Source organism: Diabrotica virgifera, chromosome 5, assembly GCF_917563875.1.
Source record: "Diabrotica virgifera virgifera chromosome 5, PGI_DIABVI_V3a".
In the NCBI taxonomy this organism is placed as follows: Eukaryota; Metazoa; Arthropoda; class Insecta; order Coleoptera; family Chrysomelidae; genus Diabrotica; species Diabrotica virgifera.
Window position 1 is genome coordinate 90,212,851 of NC_065447.1, and position 20,175 is coordinate 90,233,025.

The 20,175-nt window shown below is 33.6% G+C and overlaps 1 protein-coding gene across 1 annotated transcript in view; it reads right to left on the reverse strand.

The window, feature by feature from the left end:
• The window catches only part of LOC126884288 (prostaglandin reductase 1-like), an 84,682-nt gene that overhangs the window by 55,938 nt on the left and 8,569 nt on the right, over positions 1-20,175 (reverse strand). Inside the window, exon 2 of the mRNA XM_050650222.1 lies at positions 2,317-2,422. Within this exon, the coding sequence (XP_050506179.1) occupies positions 2,317-2,422 (106 nt within the window). The remainder of the gene's footprint in view (positions 1-2,316; positions 2,423-20,175) is intronic.

The window sequence follows — 20,175 nt, forward strand, 5'->3', positions numbered from 1 at the left end:
GGAGAAATGCGATTTGTCAAGGCAAATAAGTAAGAGTTATTAATAAGCATGTTTAAACCGTTTATAACAATAGTTTGGTACCATTATATTATAGTACTTATACGGTTTACCCCGTGGGTTTGATCTACCTACCTCTAATCGAAGGATTTCGTATATCCTGGAAAAGATTACGGTGTAATTTGCATTATAATAAAGATTATATTTTATTGTAATGTTTATTAGTACCTACTGGAGCCTTTCATTATTGTGTTCAAAGCCTTCTGAGAAAAGATTATGGTGATTAGCAGCAACAAAATCCTTCTTTACAAAGTTAATAATACGCATAAATAAGAAGAATCATTATTGTAATTTTACAAGTTAATATCTTTATCATCTCAGCTTATACTTACACCGCGTCCCTCGGTAGACCGCAAGCTATAGTAGAAACCCGACTGTAGACCGCATACTATAGTAGCACTAATACTTTTTAGTTACTCTTACTTTTATTACTAAAAGTTTTGTTTATTTTTAAGTTACTTGTTTCTTCTTTGTTCTTCAACACAAGGAACGAACAAAGTAATTTCATAAAAAAGAACTTTTTGATACATGTCAACAGAGATAAAATGGTAATATTTTGCCTGTCACAGAAAAAATCATTTTTGCCACAGAGTGAAACAAGATATTTCAATTATATTATTTATCTATGGGCAAACTGCATTAAATGCAATGGCACCCCGAACGGACAAACGATACGAGTGGCCTGTGACGTCAGACCCCAGGTCTAGCTTTTGAAGTTGTTTAAAACGGAAAGTTTAGGCGCGGAACTTTGATTAGATGTTGTACGTACACTATTCATTGTTAAGACGTAATATTTTGAATATAACACTTTTAAAACATAAATTAACAATTTTATGCAAAAAAAAATTTTAGTGCAAGTTCCCTATTATGAAATAGGTAAGTAGTTTTACGTCGTTTAATTATTACATAATATTATTATTGATATTGTAATTCTTTTAAGTTGTTAGGAATTACCATTTAGGGGACAGGATGTATCGAAGCATTCGTTAAATCAAGTTAATTATAGTGAACAAATAGAATTGTTTAACAAATACGATCTGGAATTTTCTAATTTATTTTCTGACTCGAAGAATATACCGGCGTACCTAAAACAGCACATAATGAAAGAATCAATTAGTAGTTACATTTTGATCCTTTTCGGTAGAAGTAGACGAAACTACTGATAGAGGTAACATGTCATTCACAAGTATCAATAATTGTTCTTCGATACTCGTTACGTCTAAATTTATGAGAGGTTGTTAGGTTTTCAGACGTGAGTAGAAGCCATAAGACATAATATATTTTTGGTGTTTTAATTTAAAGGATAGATTAAATTTTTTGATATCAAAAATAAATTGGTAAGGCAAATTTATGACGGGGCTGTCTTGATGTCCAGTGAATTGTATGGTCTCCAGACAAAAGTTAAAACAATTGCACCAGGCAAAACTATTATTTACTCACTGTTATAAGTCATTGACCTCTTTGACTACTCAAAATTTAAAAGTTACGCCAAAGAATTTTCAAAATATCTATTAGACAAGTTCATTAAAAATTATCCATCATTTTTTAATCAAATAAAATAAGAAAATGAATTAACAGTTTTATATTCTGATCCAAATATTTTCGGAAGGTGGGATAAGTTACAGACTATGTATAATTTTATATACTGCAATTCATTAGATACAACAAACTGTTCCCGAAATTAATAAATTATTGTGCTCAAATGTGGGCAAATTCTGTCTCAAATGAACGGGATTTCTCTTGTCTCAAAAGAGTCAAAACGTATTGTCGAAACACTATGAAACAGGAGAGAATGTCAAACTTGTCTCAAATGTCGATAGAAAAAAACTTTTAAAATCCCTCCAAAACAATAATAAATTTTACAATTACATACATACATTATAACCCATTTTGCTACTTCGAAACAACATAGACTAGAGTTAATTTATAAACAGGTATAGTTTCTAAATTTATAGGAAAAAAACAAAAAAAAAAAAAATAAAAAAAAAACCAAAGATCTCCTATGAAATTGAAGCCTTTGGAGACAAAACCTTGCCGACCCTGTGCCTAAAGCCAAGAGCCGCCACTGATAAGTACATAATATTTAATGTGAACATTTAATATTTAATGATACGTACACTTTTATACTACACATAAGGATATTCAATTTACGGGTGCACATATTACAAATGTCTTTCAATTAAGTTAAGTAAATTCAGTACTTCTATGGTTAAAAATTATAAATAATATATGTATATAATATAAAACATATTTACTAACTTGGCAACTTGAGATCCCAACATTGTTGTCCCAATCATAGATGAGTCAGTTACATACGCCCTCATATAGGGGTCGACGCTGAGGTAAAGAGCTTCTGCCAAGAACTCTGAAAAGAAAATTTTAAACATTATGATTAAAGATTACATTTAAGAAACATTATGATAAATACATATCTTACGATTAAAGACCGGATTATATGTTTTTACATATCGATAACCACCAAAGATACAATCAAACGCTTCAGGATGTAGACTAATTATGATAATTAAAGTCGTTTGACATTAATTTAATTTTACATATTTAGAATATTTTCGTTTTTTTAACATATTTGGATGGTTTGAACATATTTTCGACCGTTTGACATATTTTGGCATATTTTGGCATATTTTTAACAAATTTTAGCGAAATTTTTGTTGATGTCACAAGAATCGTCGCAGACGCAGGCAATGCGTATCATAGTTCCATTTATTTTACGACTAAATAATTTATGTTATGCCGGTTATTCAAGCTTCAAGAAATATTTCCCATTCAAAAATTGTCATTATGTATTCAGAGACATACAACACAAATGAGGTGCTAGTTGTATTATCGAGTGATTCTTATTCTTAAGTGAAAAACTATTTGGTGGCCTTTTGGATCAAAACCGTTCCAGAATTAGTTTTGAACGAAGAAAAAGTGTTCTGCAAAGCATGTGTTAAATAATAGTAAGTTGATAATGATAATTTTACAATTATATTTTTACAAAAAAGCTATTTAAATTGCTATAGTTTATTTGGCACATATTATTTTTATCGTCAATGAATAAGATGCTGAATTAATATTAAGGTTAAAAACCTTATTTATCTACAGTAAAAATCATATTTTGTGGCGGATAAAGTTTACATTATATGGCTTTCTTTTGTAGATTCCATGTGAGAAAAAAATCCCAATTAATATTTTCTAACTGACTTCATAAAGGAAGATGGCAAATAATGAAACAGTCAAATTTGGTGCAAATGTCTTTAGGTCAGGCACTAATGGCAACATCTTCATCTACAAAAGTCAGGGTGAACAACAAGTATTCAATTCCGATTTAACCAAAGCTTTGCTTGCTGCTAATATTCCACTTAATAAATTACAAAATCCGTGTTTTAAAACGTTTTTGCAAACATATTGCAAACACACTATACCTGACGAAAGTACTTTAAGAAAAATTTACGTTACTGATGTTTATGTGGACATAATTAAAGAAATTAGGCAAACTATAAATAACAATTATACATATTTTATAGTAGTGAATATAAAATAAAAATGTATTCACGTCAGTTGCAATGGGGACTAATAAATATCGAAAAATTCGTTTTTACTATAAATACAACTGTAAGCAGACAAACTTAAGATATAAACAAGAAATACAATTTACATTTCATCGATCTACTTAATCTAAACTTGAATATTGCCTTACGCAAATAGTTAAGCAATAAGTGGTACCTACAGTAGTGCGGTTAATATTATTATAATGGATTTAAATTGTCAGGCATGCCGTAAAATTAAAACACTGACAGATTGTAGCAAACTGGAATGTTCTGGATGTAAAACAACATGGTACGGTGTTTGTGCTCAACCCCAACCCTTAAATTTTTCACCTGCAACCTTGTTGATATGGCAGTGTCAAAATTGTACCACAGAGGCAGATCACAATGCACTTCAACGCAATTATGGCTCAGCTTTCTAATTTGAGTAACGCTATTGCTACATGTAACACTCAAATGCCTCATTTGACAAAAATTGACGCTTGCATCTCAGAAATAGCAGTTCTAAGAAGAGAAAACGAACAACTAAAAATTAAAATCCAAAAATGGAATGTACTCCTCCCAAAAATATCCTTATAGAGCTGGCTGATAGGAAACAAAGGGAAAAAATGTTTTGCTGATGCTTGTTTCAGAAAATAATACAGAATCCGATGAAGTTAATGCACAACAAATATTAAAGCAGGTAGCTCCTAACTTACAAATAGCTTCGCATCGCCGGCTTGGCTATCCTCGCCAAGATATGAAACCAAGGCCGCTGAAAATCACTATGATGTCCAGTGAAGATGTCCTTTTTGTTCTTAAAAATAAATCTAAACTAAATCAAAACTCAAACTCCAACATATATATAAAACAAGATTTGACAACCTGCCAGTCAAAATATAGGGCTGAATTACGAACAGAGCTACAAAGTCGTACAGATAATGGGAAGAAAAACTTAACGATTAGATACATAAACAAAATACCAAGAATTACTACCAGAGGAACAACCAAACGTGGTAGAGAGGAACAGGAATCACCTAGACGTGAAATGGGACTCAAGACTTCAAAGCCTGCTGTATATGGCGCAAACTCATCTGTACCTGGATAACAATCATTCAAAATTATTTTTCAAGGAATTGGAATTCAAAATTTTGGAGCTGTCAAGGATGTGCCATCTTCAATTTCATGGTTTGTTTGCTTTTGTACTTTGCTCTTATTTAGCAGTTCTGTGAAATAGTTTTGCCAGTTTTTCATTATTTTTTTCTGCTCATTTAGCAGTATCCTCATGCATGGGTTGTTTCTCTGATATCCTCTTTCCATTTTTTTTGCTTCTTGGTAGAATGATCTTAGTTCATTTTTTTTGAATTTTTTTTTTCTATTTCTTTCGGTTTGTTCTCGTTTTGCTTCTTTTCGTGCTTTTTTCAATTCTCTGTATTCTTCTCTACTGCTATCTTCGTTATTAGTGAGATTTTTGAATCTTATCTTCCTTATTGCCTTTGATACTTCTTGACATTATTCATCGTACCAATATGGCATGTTTTAGAATATCTAGAGCATTTGTATCTATGTCCAAACTTGTATAACTATTTTTTTCATTTTCCAAACTTTCCAGCAGTTCCTCTATTTGAAAAAGTCCCTGTTTAAGTTTTGTGTTTTCTTGTTTTAATGTTATATTCTCTTGTCTTAACTCTCTTATTTCTTCTCTATATTATTTCTGTTTTCTGCGAATCTCGCTGAGTTCTCTTGATTGTTCTTCGATCTTTAACTTACTCCTGCCATCATTTCCGTAATTTTTTGTACATTTTCTTCCATTTTCTCCCTTCTGCAGGTAGGAGATCTGCCTATTTTTCCACTTTTGTTGAAAGCCCGTTGCAATTTTTTCTCTTGGTCTCCTTTTCTCTCCTTGTCGTTTTCGTCTGTCGTAGCACTGTCACTTTATATTCGAAATATATCTTCGTAATTCAGTGCTCAATTTCAGTTAGTGATAGCGCATAACTTTTTGTTAAATTTATTATTACTTATGTACTATTATTATTACTTATGTATTAGACTAGTTATTATAACATATACTTACTAAACTCATTGTTATAAAACTGTAGTTTTTAAAAACAATAAATGGCTGTCTATCTATCTATCTATCTATCTATCTATCTATCTATCTATCTATCTATCTATCTATCTATCTATCTATCTATCTATCTATCTATCTATATATCTATCTATCTATCTATCTATCTATCTATCTATCTACCTATCTATCTATCTATCTATCTATCTATCTATCTATCTATCTATCTATCTATCTATCTATCTATCTATCTATCTATCTATCTATCTATCTATCTATCTATCTATCTATCTATCTATCTATCTATCTATCTATCTATCTATCTATCTATCTATCTATCTAATTTAAAAATAAAAATCGACTTGTTTCAGTATTTTTCCTTAAAATCGCCGGCTTATAAAATAACGAATTTATTCCAAACATAATGTATGTAGTCAAGAGCAATGATAAGCGTGCTGACGTAATCGATGATTTTTAAATGAGAATATGAGTTCCATTCTAGCTCATTTGATAGATTGTTCAATTTTCTAGTAAATCTTAGTAATATAGATTAAAATACACACACCCAAATTTATATGGAATCACCATGTATTTCAAAGTAATATTTATTTCTTTTGAAAAAACTTGTTATTGTTGCGAAGATTAAAGGTTTTTATTAAAAATAAAAAATAAATATGTCCAATGGCCCGACTCAGGAAAGATGAAAATCAACAATAAAACAATATACTATTCAGGAAGTCAAGACGGTTCACACAGATATGGTGTCGGGATAATACTAAACAAACACATGGATAAAGCTGTAGTAAATTTCATTCCATACTCCAACAGAATTATCCTCTTACATATAAATCAGAATAAACCCAAATTAAACATAATACAAGTTTATGCTCCGACTGCGGACAAACCAGAGAGCGATATTGAAACTTTCTACGAAGACCTAGACAATATTTTAAAATCCATTAAAACGCAGGATGTTACAATTATAATGGGAGATTTTAACGCAAAGGTTGGAGACGAAAAAGTAGAAGAATGTACAGGAGGATATGGTCTGGGCAACAGAAACGAAAGAGGTGACAGGCTTATCGAATTTTGCCAAAACAATAATTTTGTCATAACTAATACATTGTTTAAAATGCCAAAGAGAAGACTATATACCTGGAAGTCACCAGCAGATCAAGAAGGGAGAATTGTAAGAAACCAAATAGATTATGTATTGATTAGACAAAGATACAAGAACGCAATTATATCTTCAAAAACCTATCCAGGTGCCGACATAGGATCAGATCACAACCCAGTAGTGACCAAAATTAGGCTCAAAATGAAAATAATAAAACGCAGAACAACAGATGTAAAAATCGATACAAGTAAACTAAGAAACCCACTCATAAAACAACGCCTGACAGATGAAATTAATAACCGTTTAATGAATGTTAAAGAACAAATCCAGCAAAATACTGAAACAGAGACAAAATGGTTATTAATAAAGACAGAAATAGATAAATGTCAAAAAGAAATCCTTACACCAACCAGATACAAAAAGAAACAATGGATGACGGAGGAAATCTTAGATTTAATGGAAGAAAGACGTCAGCATAAAAACAAAGATAATCAGATGTACAAAAATGTGGATAAACAAATAAAATCCAAAATTAAACAGGCTAAAGAACAGTGGTTAAAAGAACAATGCGCAGAAATAGAAGAACACCAGAAAAGACATGATAATTTTAACACACATAAAAAAATTAAGGAATTAACGCAGATCAACAGAAAAAGAAAACCGGGAATACTAAAAGATACAGATGGGAAACTTGTGTTGAGTACTAACGAAAAATTAAAGAGATGGACAGAATACATAAATGAATTGTTCAAAGACAATAGAACAGAGCAGATGGAAGTCGAAGTAGAAGATGATACAGTTTTGAAGATATTAAAAGAAGAAATTAAATCGGCATTAAAAAACAGCAAAAATGGTAAAGCAGTAGGTCCAGACCAAATCCCAGTAGAAAGCTTAAAATGTATAAATGATGAAACCTTAGACATTATCGTAGACTTGTTTAACACAGTGTACAAAACAGGAAACATACCAAAACAATGGTTACTCTCAACCTTTTGTGCTATCCCTAAAAATACAAACGCTAAAGATTGCAGTGAATACAGAACAATATCATTAATAAGTCACATTCTCAAATTATTCTTGAAAATAATACATGGTCGTATAAACAAAAAACTAGAAGAAGGAATAGATGATAGTCAGTTTGGGTTCAGAAACGGACTAGGAACCAGAGAGGCGTTATTTGCTTTTAATGTGTTAGCTCAAAGATGCATGGACATGAATGTGGATGTGCATGTTTGTTACGTTGATTTTGAGAAGGCTTTTGACAAAGTGAGACATGAAAAATTAGTCCAAATTCTAAAGACAAAAAACATAGACAAAAGGGACTTACGAATAATAACAAACCTTTACTGGAATCAAAGAGCACAAATTGTAATAGATAACGAACCCAGTCCAGAAATTGAAATCAGGAGAGGAGTTCGGCAGGGATGTATTATGTCTCCATTACTCTTTAATGCATATAGTGAAGCCATTTTTGAAGAAGCATTGCTATCTCAAAGTGAAGGAATAATAATTAACGGAAGATCTATTAAAAACATAAGTTATGCAGATGACACCGTGATTATAGCAAGCTCTGCTGAACAACTCCAACTACTACTGAACAAAACAAACAATTTCTGTAAAGAATATGGACTAAAAATGAATATAAAAAAGACCAAATACATGATAATAACTAAGAAAACAAACATACAAACAAGCATACATTTGGGAAATGTACCGATAGAAAGGGTTGATAAATACAAATACCTAGGAACCTGGATTTCAGAGAAAAATGATCAAACAACAGAAATAAGGACCAGGATAGAAATAGCAAGAAATGCGTTTGTAAAAATGAAAACAGTTCTCTGCAACAAAGACCTTAGCTTAGCACTGAGAGCAAGAGCTTTGAGATGCTACGCGTTCTCGATACTACAATATGGACTTGAAAGCTGGACATTAAAGCAAGAACACATAAATAAGCTACAGTCATTTGAAATGTGGTGTTACAGAAGAATGCTTAGAATAGCATGGACACAGAGGAAAACGAACACGGAAGTACTGCGAGAAATGGGTAAAGAATGCGAAATAATAAACACAATAAAAATAAGAAAGTTACAATATCTGGGACACGATATGAGGGGACCGCGATATGAAATGCTAAGACTGATAATACAGGGAAAGATAAGAGGCGGAAGGAGTATAGGAAGAAGGAGAGTGTCATGGTTAAAGAATTTAAGGGACTGGTTTAGATGCAGTTCTATAGAACTCTTTAGAGCAGCGGTGGATAGAGTAAAGATAGTGATGATGATATCCAACCTCCGACTAGGAGACGGCACTTGAAGAAGAAGAAGATAAGACAATTGGATAGTACAGCCCGGTACGGTATAGATTATTTGCTTGAGTTGCAGGTTGAACGAAAATAAGTAAACTAACTTTTGCGTCCAAAAACGAAAATATGCCTCACGTGGGGTTATAAAACTTACAACGAGGAAACATTATTGGTCTTGTGGAGAAAGTAATGTTCTCAGATGGACATAGCTGCAGAGCTAGGCGTAATACAGGGCGTTCTGTCCAAAACATATGCTAGGTAAAAGGAACTAGGAAAGCTCAAAAATAAAGCAAGGGAAAGTCGTCAAAAGTAATAACGGCTCTCCACGATCATTTAATTGTCCAATCAGCTGGAAGACACCCAACCATTTCTCACCTGCAGCTCCAAAGGCAGCTTTTGGAAGCTACAGGTGTAACTGTTTCAGTTGAAACGATAAGAAGAAGAGCTCGTACCAAGAAGTATACAGCAGGAGACAGTTATAGGTTCCCGAGTTATCCAGGCAGCACAAGATTGATCGCATAAATTGGTGTCTTCACTACCAAAACTCGAACATTGGAAATTGACAAAATGTGCTATTTTCAAAAACAGTCAGGATTTAATGTAATCAGATGGAAAATCAGATGACCCACGAAATCGTGTACTTAGAGGTCGAGGAAGACAAACAAGATCGAAAACTGTCAGATCTGTTCACAAATATACAAGGGGATGTGTAATGTTCAGGAGAGGAATTGTGATCCGTAAAAAAACTCCTTTACTTTTCATCCAATAAACTTTAACTGCTCACAGATATGTTGATAACCTGTAGTTAGGCTCTGGAGAGGTGCAACAGGAGAAAATTTAATTTTATTGCATGATAATAAACCTCTACATACCATTAGAGTGACTACAGACATCATTGAAGCAGAAGGTATTCCTTGTTTGGAGTGGCCTGCTTGCTCACTTGAGCTTAATAATATAGAGTATTTGTGGGATATGCTTAAAAGAAAAATCAGAGCTCGCCGGAATAATCCACAAAACACCGCACGCCTAGTACAAGCTGCTTTTAAAGGATGGAACAACCTACCACAACAAAATGTTGATAATTTGATTAGGAGCATTCCCACGCAAACTGAAGCTTGCATAAGGACTAGAGGTAATAACACTGACTACCACAAAATTCAAAAAAAAAAATAAATAAAAACAAGTTAAACATTATTCGTTTTACATTGAAATTTTGTATGCTATTGACTTTAAAACAATTACTTTCAATTTGTTTGTTAAATACTTTATTGTTTTATTTAATTGTTATGTACTTGTTATTAAATTGCTTCAAAATAAATATTGTTTAACTTCATGTGATCGTTTTTTTTAATTCTCACGGAATAGTAAGAAATATCAGATCATTCCATATAAGTTTGGGTGTGTGTAATTATTTATAGAGAGTAAACCATTTTTTTATTAAATTAATTGACACTAATTTCAAACTTCTTTATTATGAATCAGTTCTCATTAATTTTGTCCCTAGTTAATGTAACTTAGTTCCTCATAAACATCAAGAAGAGAAAAACATAATACTTCGGCCATATAATTATATGGCCTAAATACCATCTCCATCCATCCAATGGCACTACAGCCCAAATCGAGCCTTGGCCTCCTTCAACAAGCTTCTCCAATCATTTCGATTTACCGCTGTTCTTTTCCATGAACGCGTTCCCAGGAAGTTCCTGGCATCCTCATCGACTTCGTCTTCCCATTTTCCATCTCTTTTTAGGTCTTCCAACAGGTCTTCTTCCCTGCATTCTTGCATTCAGCAATTTTCTGGGGATTCTATTCTCATGCATGCGGACCACGTGCCCTGCCCACCGTAATCTCTGCAGTTTAGTGTATTGTGCTAGAGTTGGTTCGCTATATTACTCGTATATTTCTCTATTATACCTAATTCGCCAGTTGTTATTTTCATTTATTGGGCCCAGTATCCTACGTAATACTTTTCCTTCAAACACATCTAATGCATTGACAGATTTCTGTGTCACCACCCATGTTTCGCAGCCATAACTTACTATGGGCCTGATTATTGTTTTATATACCCGGAGTTTTGTTTTCCGGTGTACGTCTCGCGATTTGAATATGTGGCCCATCGCGAAATAGGCTTTATTTGCCAGCACAAGCCTTCTATTTATTTCCGGTCCTTCTTCATTGCTTGCAACCAGATCCATTCCTAGTATAGGTAGGTGAATCTATTCACATGTTCTATATCGTCAATAAAGTGTTGTTGCGCCGGTATATTTGATCTGGTTTGTATGAGTAGTTTTGTTTTATTTGTATTTATTGCTTGCTCTACTGCTTCTGCACTCTGTTTCAACTCAACTCAAGGTTTCTTCCGCTGCATTCATTGTTCTGCTCATTATGTTTATATCATCTGCGTATGCTGCTAATTGGGTAGATTTGTTTGTAAGTATGTTATTTCCACTCACCGTCAACCGTCTAATTACATATTCAAGAACAAGATTAAAAGCGTTGGAGCCAGTCCGTCGCCTTGTTTCAGTCCTCGCGTTATCGTAAACGCATCAGTGATCTGTCCTTGAATACATACCTGTGCTTCTGTTTCTGTCATTGTCATTTGCACTAGTCGTATTAATTTTGATGGTATGCCAAATTCTTCCAACATATTAGGTAGAATTGTTCTATCTATTGAATCATAGGCTTGTTTAAAATCTACAAAGAGATTGTAAACGTCCATGTCATATTCCCATGCTTTGGCTAGTATTTGTTTAACTGTAAATAGTTGGTCAATGGTAGATCTATTTTGCCTAAACCCTGCTTGATATTCCCCGATGATTTTTTCCGTGAGAGGTTGAAGTCTTCGATTAAGGATGTTTGTCAATATTTTGTATCTCGAACAAAGTAAAGAGATGCCTCTATAATTCTGACACAACAGTTTGTCTCCTTTTTTTTTATGAATATGGCAGATTATACTTTTCTTCCATTGTTGGGGGATTTCTTGTTCTATCCATATCTCTCGTATTAGCTGGTACATCTGTTGTGTCAAATTTCTTCCTCCTTGAGTAGTTCTGCCGGTATTTTATCTGTTCCCGGTAATTTATGGCTTTTTTGTATGTGGATTGCCGTTTGGACCTCCTCTAGCGTTGGGGGTCTAGTTAATTCATTTTCTTCTCCATCTTCCCCCAGCTCTTGTTGTTGTATCTCCTGCCGCGCCTGCTGCTGCCTCTGTTGTTATAATGGTGGTTGTGCCCCTTTGTTTAATACTTTCTTAAAATATGTCATCTAGGTTATCTTAATTTCATCCATATCGCTAAATACCATCTACTTCGCCTTATAATACAAGGAAAAGTGGAGGGAAAGAGATGGATTGGTCGAAAAAAACTTTCTTGGTTGCGTAGTATTAGACAATGGTGTGGTTCCACGGTAGAAGAATTATTTCGCGCAGCAGCAATAGATAGAGGTTTCAGGAACTTGTAATGATGACGGCCAACGTCTGAATACGGACACGGCACCTGAAGAAGAAGAAGAAGTTCCTAATTTTGTCTGTTACCTAAACACTTGAAGAAGTTTATTACAAAATGTTCAGTACCGATGTTATTATTTTGTACTAGTACGAGAAGATAAAAATAAATTCCCATATTAACCATTTAATAAGCCTCTCGATACCGTAAAGAGGACGGCTTAAGTAAGTAAAAATCGATTTGGCTGGGTCAGATTTATGTCAGTTCTTTGCATTTTTTTACAAGGACTAGTTTATTGCATGAAATAAATAATATAAACACAAAGAATGGAAGCGTTAGTTATAGTTGGATATGGGTATAGAACCACAACATATCAAGAAGTACCAATGTAAGAAATTTATTTGATAAAAAAATCTAATACGCCTATTATAATGTACAGTCTACTGTTCGTAAAATTGAGAAGAAATTTAGAGACGCTGAAACATGCTGGATATGCAGACCATGTACCAATAAATTTTAATAATAAACATTGATCTAGGAAGTGTGGCAGATAATCCTCAAATTACTTCAAGGCAAATTGCAGCTGATACAAACATTTCTATAACGTCTGTTTTACGTGTACAAAAAAAAAGGGAAATAAGGATGATTCAAAAATGTCCGAATGCAGTCTTGCGAAATAATTCAAGATTTATATACCTAATCAATCAAAATCCATGTTTCATTCGCCAAATTTTTTTTTCTGATGAAGCAAACTTCTATTTACATGGAACAGTAAATCGCCAAAACTGCAAATACACTCTGGACCAAAATTAACCGGCCACCTTAAAAATGGGTCATTTTTGATGTCTTGTATCTCCTAAACCTGTTATCCGATTAAATGATTTTTTTAATATGCTATAGCCTTATTCCTTGACAATATCGTTATAATAATATTGTTGCTAAACAGATAAATTTTCATTGTATACCGGGTGTACGAATCAAACTGTGTTTTTTTCTTAAAGTTTGCATCACCCTGTGGAATATTCTAGCATTTGTAGAATACTGAAATTAAAACCTAACTATAGCCTCATGTTTTCTCAATATTTTGTTGTTTGATTGATTCGCTTATGTTGGATAATAAAAAGTAACAACCAGACATGTTTTTATCAATACAGGGTGTTTTTAAAAAAATTTGGCAAAGTTTAAGGGGTAATTCTGCATGAAAAAATAATGACACTTTGTTTAATAAACTTGGGTCCGCAAATGCTTTCTTTCCGAGATAGGGGTGTTGAAATTTTTCTGACGAACTGACGATTTATTAATTGCTTTAAAACCGGTTGAGATATGCAAATGCAATGTGGTGGGTTTTATGACGTAGTTATTGCATATTTTTTGACATACAATTAAGAAATTAATATTCAGCATTGGCGCGCATACGGGTAATATGAGCAATCATATTACCCGTATGCGCTCCAATAGTGAATATTAAATTTTAGTTTAATTTCAAAAAAGCGAACTGGGAAAAATATACTGATGAATTGGAAACACAAGTGAAAAATATAGTCCCGATCCCCAAAAACTATGTTGACTTAATCAAACTTGTAAAACGAACCTCATGTAAACACATACCCAGAGGATGTCAACAACATTACATATATGGTCTGAACGATGAAGCAAAAGACATTATGACAAAGTACACCGAAGAATATAGTAAATACCCATTTAGCGAAGTTACGGCAGAGATAGGGGAGAGACTGCAGCAAATACTAAGCGCCTCCAGACAAGAACGGTGGAGCGAGACTTTAAGTAAAATGGATATGACGCACAGTAGTAAGCAGGCTTGGAATATGATCAAAAAACTTAATGGTAATCCCACAGAGGTGAAAGAGCCATGTGCAATAACGCCAAATCAGATAGCCCACCAACTGCTTCTGAATGGCAAAACAAACAATCGTTGCAAAACGCCAAAGATTATAAGAACTCAAGACCAGGAAACAACTCTCTTGCGAAACCCATTTACCATCGAAGAGCTTAAAAATGGTATTGACTATATGAAAAATGGAAAATCCCCTGGAGTGGACGAAATCCTAACAGAGCAGATAAAACACTTCCGGCAAAAAGCGAGGCAATGGGTGCTCGATCTTTTTAACATCTGTCGCTCTACCTAGCAGATTCCACAAGTGTGGCGTAAATCAAAAGTAGTAGCCCTTCTGAAACCTGGTAAAGACCCTGAACTACCGAGTAGCTACCGTCCGATATCTCTTCTATGTCATTTATATAAATTGTATGAACGCCTCATTTTGAACCGCATCCAGGAGACATTAGATGCAAAACTAATCCCACACCAAGCAGGCTTCAGACCAGGTAAATCATGCACAGGCTAAGTGCTGAATCTAGCAGGGCACACAGAGGGAGATAGTGGGAGTAGCCTTGATAGATCTCACAGCGGCCTACGATACGATAAACCACACAGAACCTTGCTAACTAAGATCTATAACACTGTGCTTGACTATGACCTGGTAAATATCATTAGATCACTGTTGTGTAATAGACGCTTCTACGTTGTGCAAAATAGAAAGAAGAGCAGATGGAGAACCCAACAAATGGCCTACCTCAAGGAAGCGTTCTGGCGCCGTCCCTATTTAACATCTACACCAATGACCAACCAATGCACCCTCAGACTGAAAGTTTTGTGTACGCTGACGACCTTGGCATCGCCGTAAAGGGGAAAACACTCACACAAGTAGAGTCGACAATGGAAGAGGCTTTAAACATAATGTCAACTTACTATAATCAAAACTCATTAAAGCCAAACCCTACTAAAACCCAAGTATGTGCATTCCACCTCAACGACCATCTGGCGCATGTAAAACTGAATATTTCCTGGGAGGGACAACGCTTGGAACATACTGATAGGCCCAAATATCTTGGAGTGATACTAGACCGTTCACTAACGTATAAATTCCACTGTCAGAGAACAAGACAAAAGGTTTCTATGAGAAACAACCTTCTCCGGAAACTCGTAGGGAGCAAGTGGGGTGCAAACCCCCAGGTCTTAAAGACAACAGCTGAGGCCTTATGTTTCTCAACAGGGGAATATGCTTGCCCCGTCTGGGATAGATCTAGACACGCCCAACAAGTCACACCGGCGTTAAATGAAACATGTAGAATAATTACCGGTTGTATGAAGCCTACCCCTCTACCATTACTGTACCGGGCAACTGGTTTCGCATCACCAGACGACCGTAGATGCGCCTCACAATATGTGGAGAAGTTCTTGCAAACTTTCGATGAAAGGCACCAATTATACGGGTTTGATGAACCGCCAGGAATCAGCCGACTTAAATCAAGGAAAAGGTTTATGAGAAATGTCAGCGTCGAACCACCCGAACTGTTCCCCCTACATCCAGAACGACCTAATGGAATGAACCTGGCTGACACTCAACCGAATACGCACATGTGTTGCCCCTGTAAAACAGAACCTTATTAAATGGGGCATCAAGACAGATAACGACGCACTTTTTGAGTGTGGGGAAATACAGAGCGTGGAGCATCTGAGAGTATGCAGAATTTGCCCATCACAGTGTACCCTCGATGATTTATGGCTCGCAAATACAAAGAGTGTAGACGTAGCCCGATATTGGGCAAAAAAACTGTAGTCGGATCCAGACACGAAAAAGTAAGTAAAGTAAGTGGGCATCAAAGTCCGGCTAGTTATTGGCTTTTATGGAAACAGAAATTTAGAATTTACCTTACGGTCAGTGGAAAAAGTGCTTGCACTGAAGCAGTGAAAATTGCAAATCTGTTAAATTTCATAGGAGATGAGGGTGTTGATATTTACAATACATTTACAGAAGATCAACAGGCAACTCTTAACAAATTAGTAAGTGCATTTGACGAATATTTTTTACCAAAAAATATAGTTCCAATGGAAATATTTAAGTTTCATAATCTTGTCCAGAACAAGACTTAAAGAAACAAGCAAGATTATGTGAATTTAAATGCACTAAAACAACCTGTGGTCAGTCTTATGAAGACAGGATGATCCGTGATCAGGTAATAATTGGGGTAAAATGTAAGGAAAGTCAACTCCGACTCCTTAGAGAACAGACTCTTACTACCAAAAAAATCCTTGAATATTGGAAGAGTATTGAGCGAAGCAAAGAGCATTTAAAAGTTCTTACAAAAGAAGAAGATGACAACTTTGTCAAGCAGTACAAATCATTGAAAAAGTTATTGTGTAAGAAGTGTCATTATGAACATTTTCCTAACAGATGTCCTGCGTTTAACAAGACTTGTGTTATTTGTTAAGTTAAGGACCATTTTGCAAAAGCCTGTCCTGGTAGAAGTGAAGAAATATTTGAAGGTATTAGTAACAAGAACTCTTATTCACCTAGAGGAGAAAGAGCTGTTAATGTAGTCCAGGAGGAAGAAAAAGACAATTTGATATAAGTATATGAGTGTCATTCTAAAAGTAAAAATTCATGGTATGAAACATTTATGGTAACTGGAAAAGAGGTAAAGTTTAAGTTGGATTCAGGTGCTGATGTCAGTATTTTTCCTAAGTATATTTTTGATTCTCTATCAAGTAAGTTGCTTTTTAATAAATCAATAACGACTCTTGTTTCTTATGGTAATTTTAAGTTTAAACCAGTAGGTGAAGTTTTTTTGGAATGTCAGTTTAAAAATAGTTACTCTAAAGTGAAGTTTCTGATTGTTGATTTTAATGCTGAAACAATATTAGGTCTCAGTGACTGCATTAAATTTGACTTAATAAAAAGAGTAAATGCCATAGAAATCACCCTGCCAACTAAAAAAGATGATATTTTGATAATGTTTAAAAATGTATTTCAAGGGTTAGGTAGACTGCCAGGATATTGTAATATTGTACTTTCAGAGGATGCCAAGCCAGTTATTCAGTATAGTAGGAAAATTCCATTATCAATGCACGGTAAACTAAAGGAGACACTAGATAGTTTGGAGGAAGAAAAAGTTGTTGAGAAAGTAGATTATCCAACTGAATGGGTAAATAATTTGTTGATAGTAGAGAAAAACCTTCAAATAAACTAAGGTTATGCATTGATCCCAAGCCACTTAACAAATTTATTCGTTGAGAACATTTTGCTATACCAACTTGTAATGATATAGTAAGTAGACTTTCAGGAAAAAACATATTTAGTGTTATAGATATGAGAAATGGGTTTTGGCAAATTGAATTAAATAAAAAATCTCAGATTTATGTACTTTCAGCACACCTTTTGGAAGATACAAATTCAATCGCCTTCCGTTTGGAATTTGCTCTGCACCAGAGATTTTCCAACGTAAAAACTATGAAATGTTTGGTGTCATTGAAAATGTTGATATATATTTTGATGATATTATTATATCGGGTAGAAATGAACTTGAACATGACATTACTCTTAAAAAAGTATTTCAAACTGCTGTTGATAATAACATAAAATTTAACTGAGAAAAATTTCAATACAAATTAGTTGAGGTGTCATTTATGGGGCATATTTTATCAGGAAAAGGTGTTATCGATTTTAAAAATATAGAAGCAGTAATGTCTTTAGAATCACCTAAAAATAGGTCAGATGTTCTTAGAATATTTGGTATGGTCAATTTTTTTTTAAAGTTTATTCCTAATTTATCAGCTATAACCTCAAATTTGAGAAATTTAACCAGAGAAGTTGTTCATTTTCTTGGAATGGTGATCATGAATCTGAATTGAATTAATTGAAGTTTCTTATAACTAGGTCACCGACTTTGAGGATATTTGACCCTACAAAAGAAATAATAATACAGTGTGATACATCTGGGGAAGGACTAGGGTGTTGTCTTATTCAAGAAGGGCATCCAGTTGCTTTTGCATCCCGTTGTCTTACTCGTGCTGAAAAAGGTATGCACAGATAGAAAAGGAGTTACTCGCAGTTGTTTTTTCAGTAGAAAAATTTTATTATTTTATTTATGGGTATAAAACGGTAGTTCAGAGTGATCACAAACCTTTGATGGCAATTATTGAGAAGGATCTTAATAAAGTCAGTGCTAGATTGCAAAGAATGTTACTTAAATTATTAAAGTATGATATCAACCATGTTTATTTGCCAAGTAGGGACATGGTAATTGCAGACACATTATCTAGGTCATATTTAAAAACAGAAGTTGAGGATGATCCAGAAATGGAATATGCCATTCATGTCATATCTAAGGATATTCCTATGAGTGCGTGCGAATAAAAAAATAATATTTCAAATTGAGATTGATGACGACGACACATTAAGAAAAGTAAAAGGATACTGCATTGAATCTTGGCCTGTTAGTGACAAAAATTTGAACAAGGAATTAAAGTTTTACTATAAATTAAGAGAAAAAATTTATTTATCTAATAATTTATTATTTTTGGAATATAAAGTTATTGTTCCAAATTCACTAAGGAAAGAAATGTTGGAATTGGTTCATAAAGCACATTTTGGTATTTCAAAAACTAAAGCCAAAGCTAGACAATTATTACTGTATTGGCCTTATTTAGGTAAATAGATATATTGAGGATATGATTTCAAAATGTGAAAAATGTCAAATATTTCAAAGATCTAATCAAAAAGAGCCATTAATTAATCATTTAATACCTTGTAGACCATGGTAATATTTATTTTCAGATTTTTTTCAATATGATAATAAGAACTATTGATTGATTGTGTATTCCTATTCTAAGTGGTTGGAAGTAACTGAAACTAAAGGTAAAACATCTCAGGAGGTAATTAATTTTTGCAAAGAAAAATTTGTTCAATTCGGTATCACTGAAAAATTTTATGCAGATAATATGCCATACAATTCTGAGAATTTTAAGAAGTTTGCTCAAGATTGGCATTTTGAAGTTATTTTTAGCAGTCCGTATCATTCCCAATCAAATGGACTTGCAGATAATGTGGGAATAACTAAACAAATGTTACAAAAGTCTGAATCTACTAATCTACTAAAGATTTGACTATTCTATTTATGGAATACCGGAATACCCCATTAACAAATTTAGACTATTCTCCATCCCAACTATTTTTACACACAATGTTAAAAAGTTGGATACCTACGTTTAATGAAAATTTAATTCCAAAAGTTTTAGATTCCAGTGTTATACAGGAAAAATTGAAAAATAATCAAAATATTCAAAAACAATATTTTGACCTAAATGCAAAAGATTTAGAGAAACTTGATAAAGGGGATAACATTTTAATTCAGAAAGGAAAAGTATGGGAAAAGGGACTAATAAGAGACATAGTTAATAGGGTGGGCCGAAAATTTTTTTTATTTTTTTTTAAGTTGTAATACCGCGGAAAACTTGCGAATTATAATTAGAAACAAAATAAAAAAAAATTCAAAATCGGTTAATATCTTCCGGTCCCGCATTAGCCTTAAAGTTTGACTACTTTTTAAAAAAACTTCAATTTTCTTATTCTGTGAAAAAATTTTTTTATATTTATTTTTTAACGTAATAGTTATTTGTGCGTTGAGATAGCCCCTAAAAACATTGTGTTTTAATTTGATTGTGATTACTGGATATCTTCCGGTCCCGCATAAGCTCCAAAATATGCCAAAATATTGGAAATTTACAGTTTATACAAATTTTTTTTCTTATGTTTAATTAGTTTTAAATCGTTGCAGTTACGATTTTTTTTAAAAAA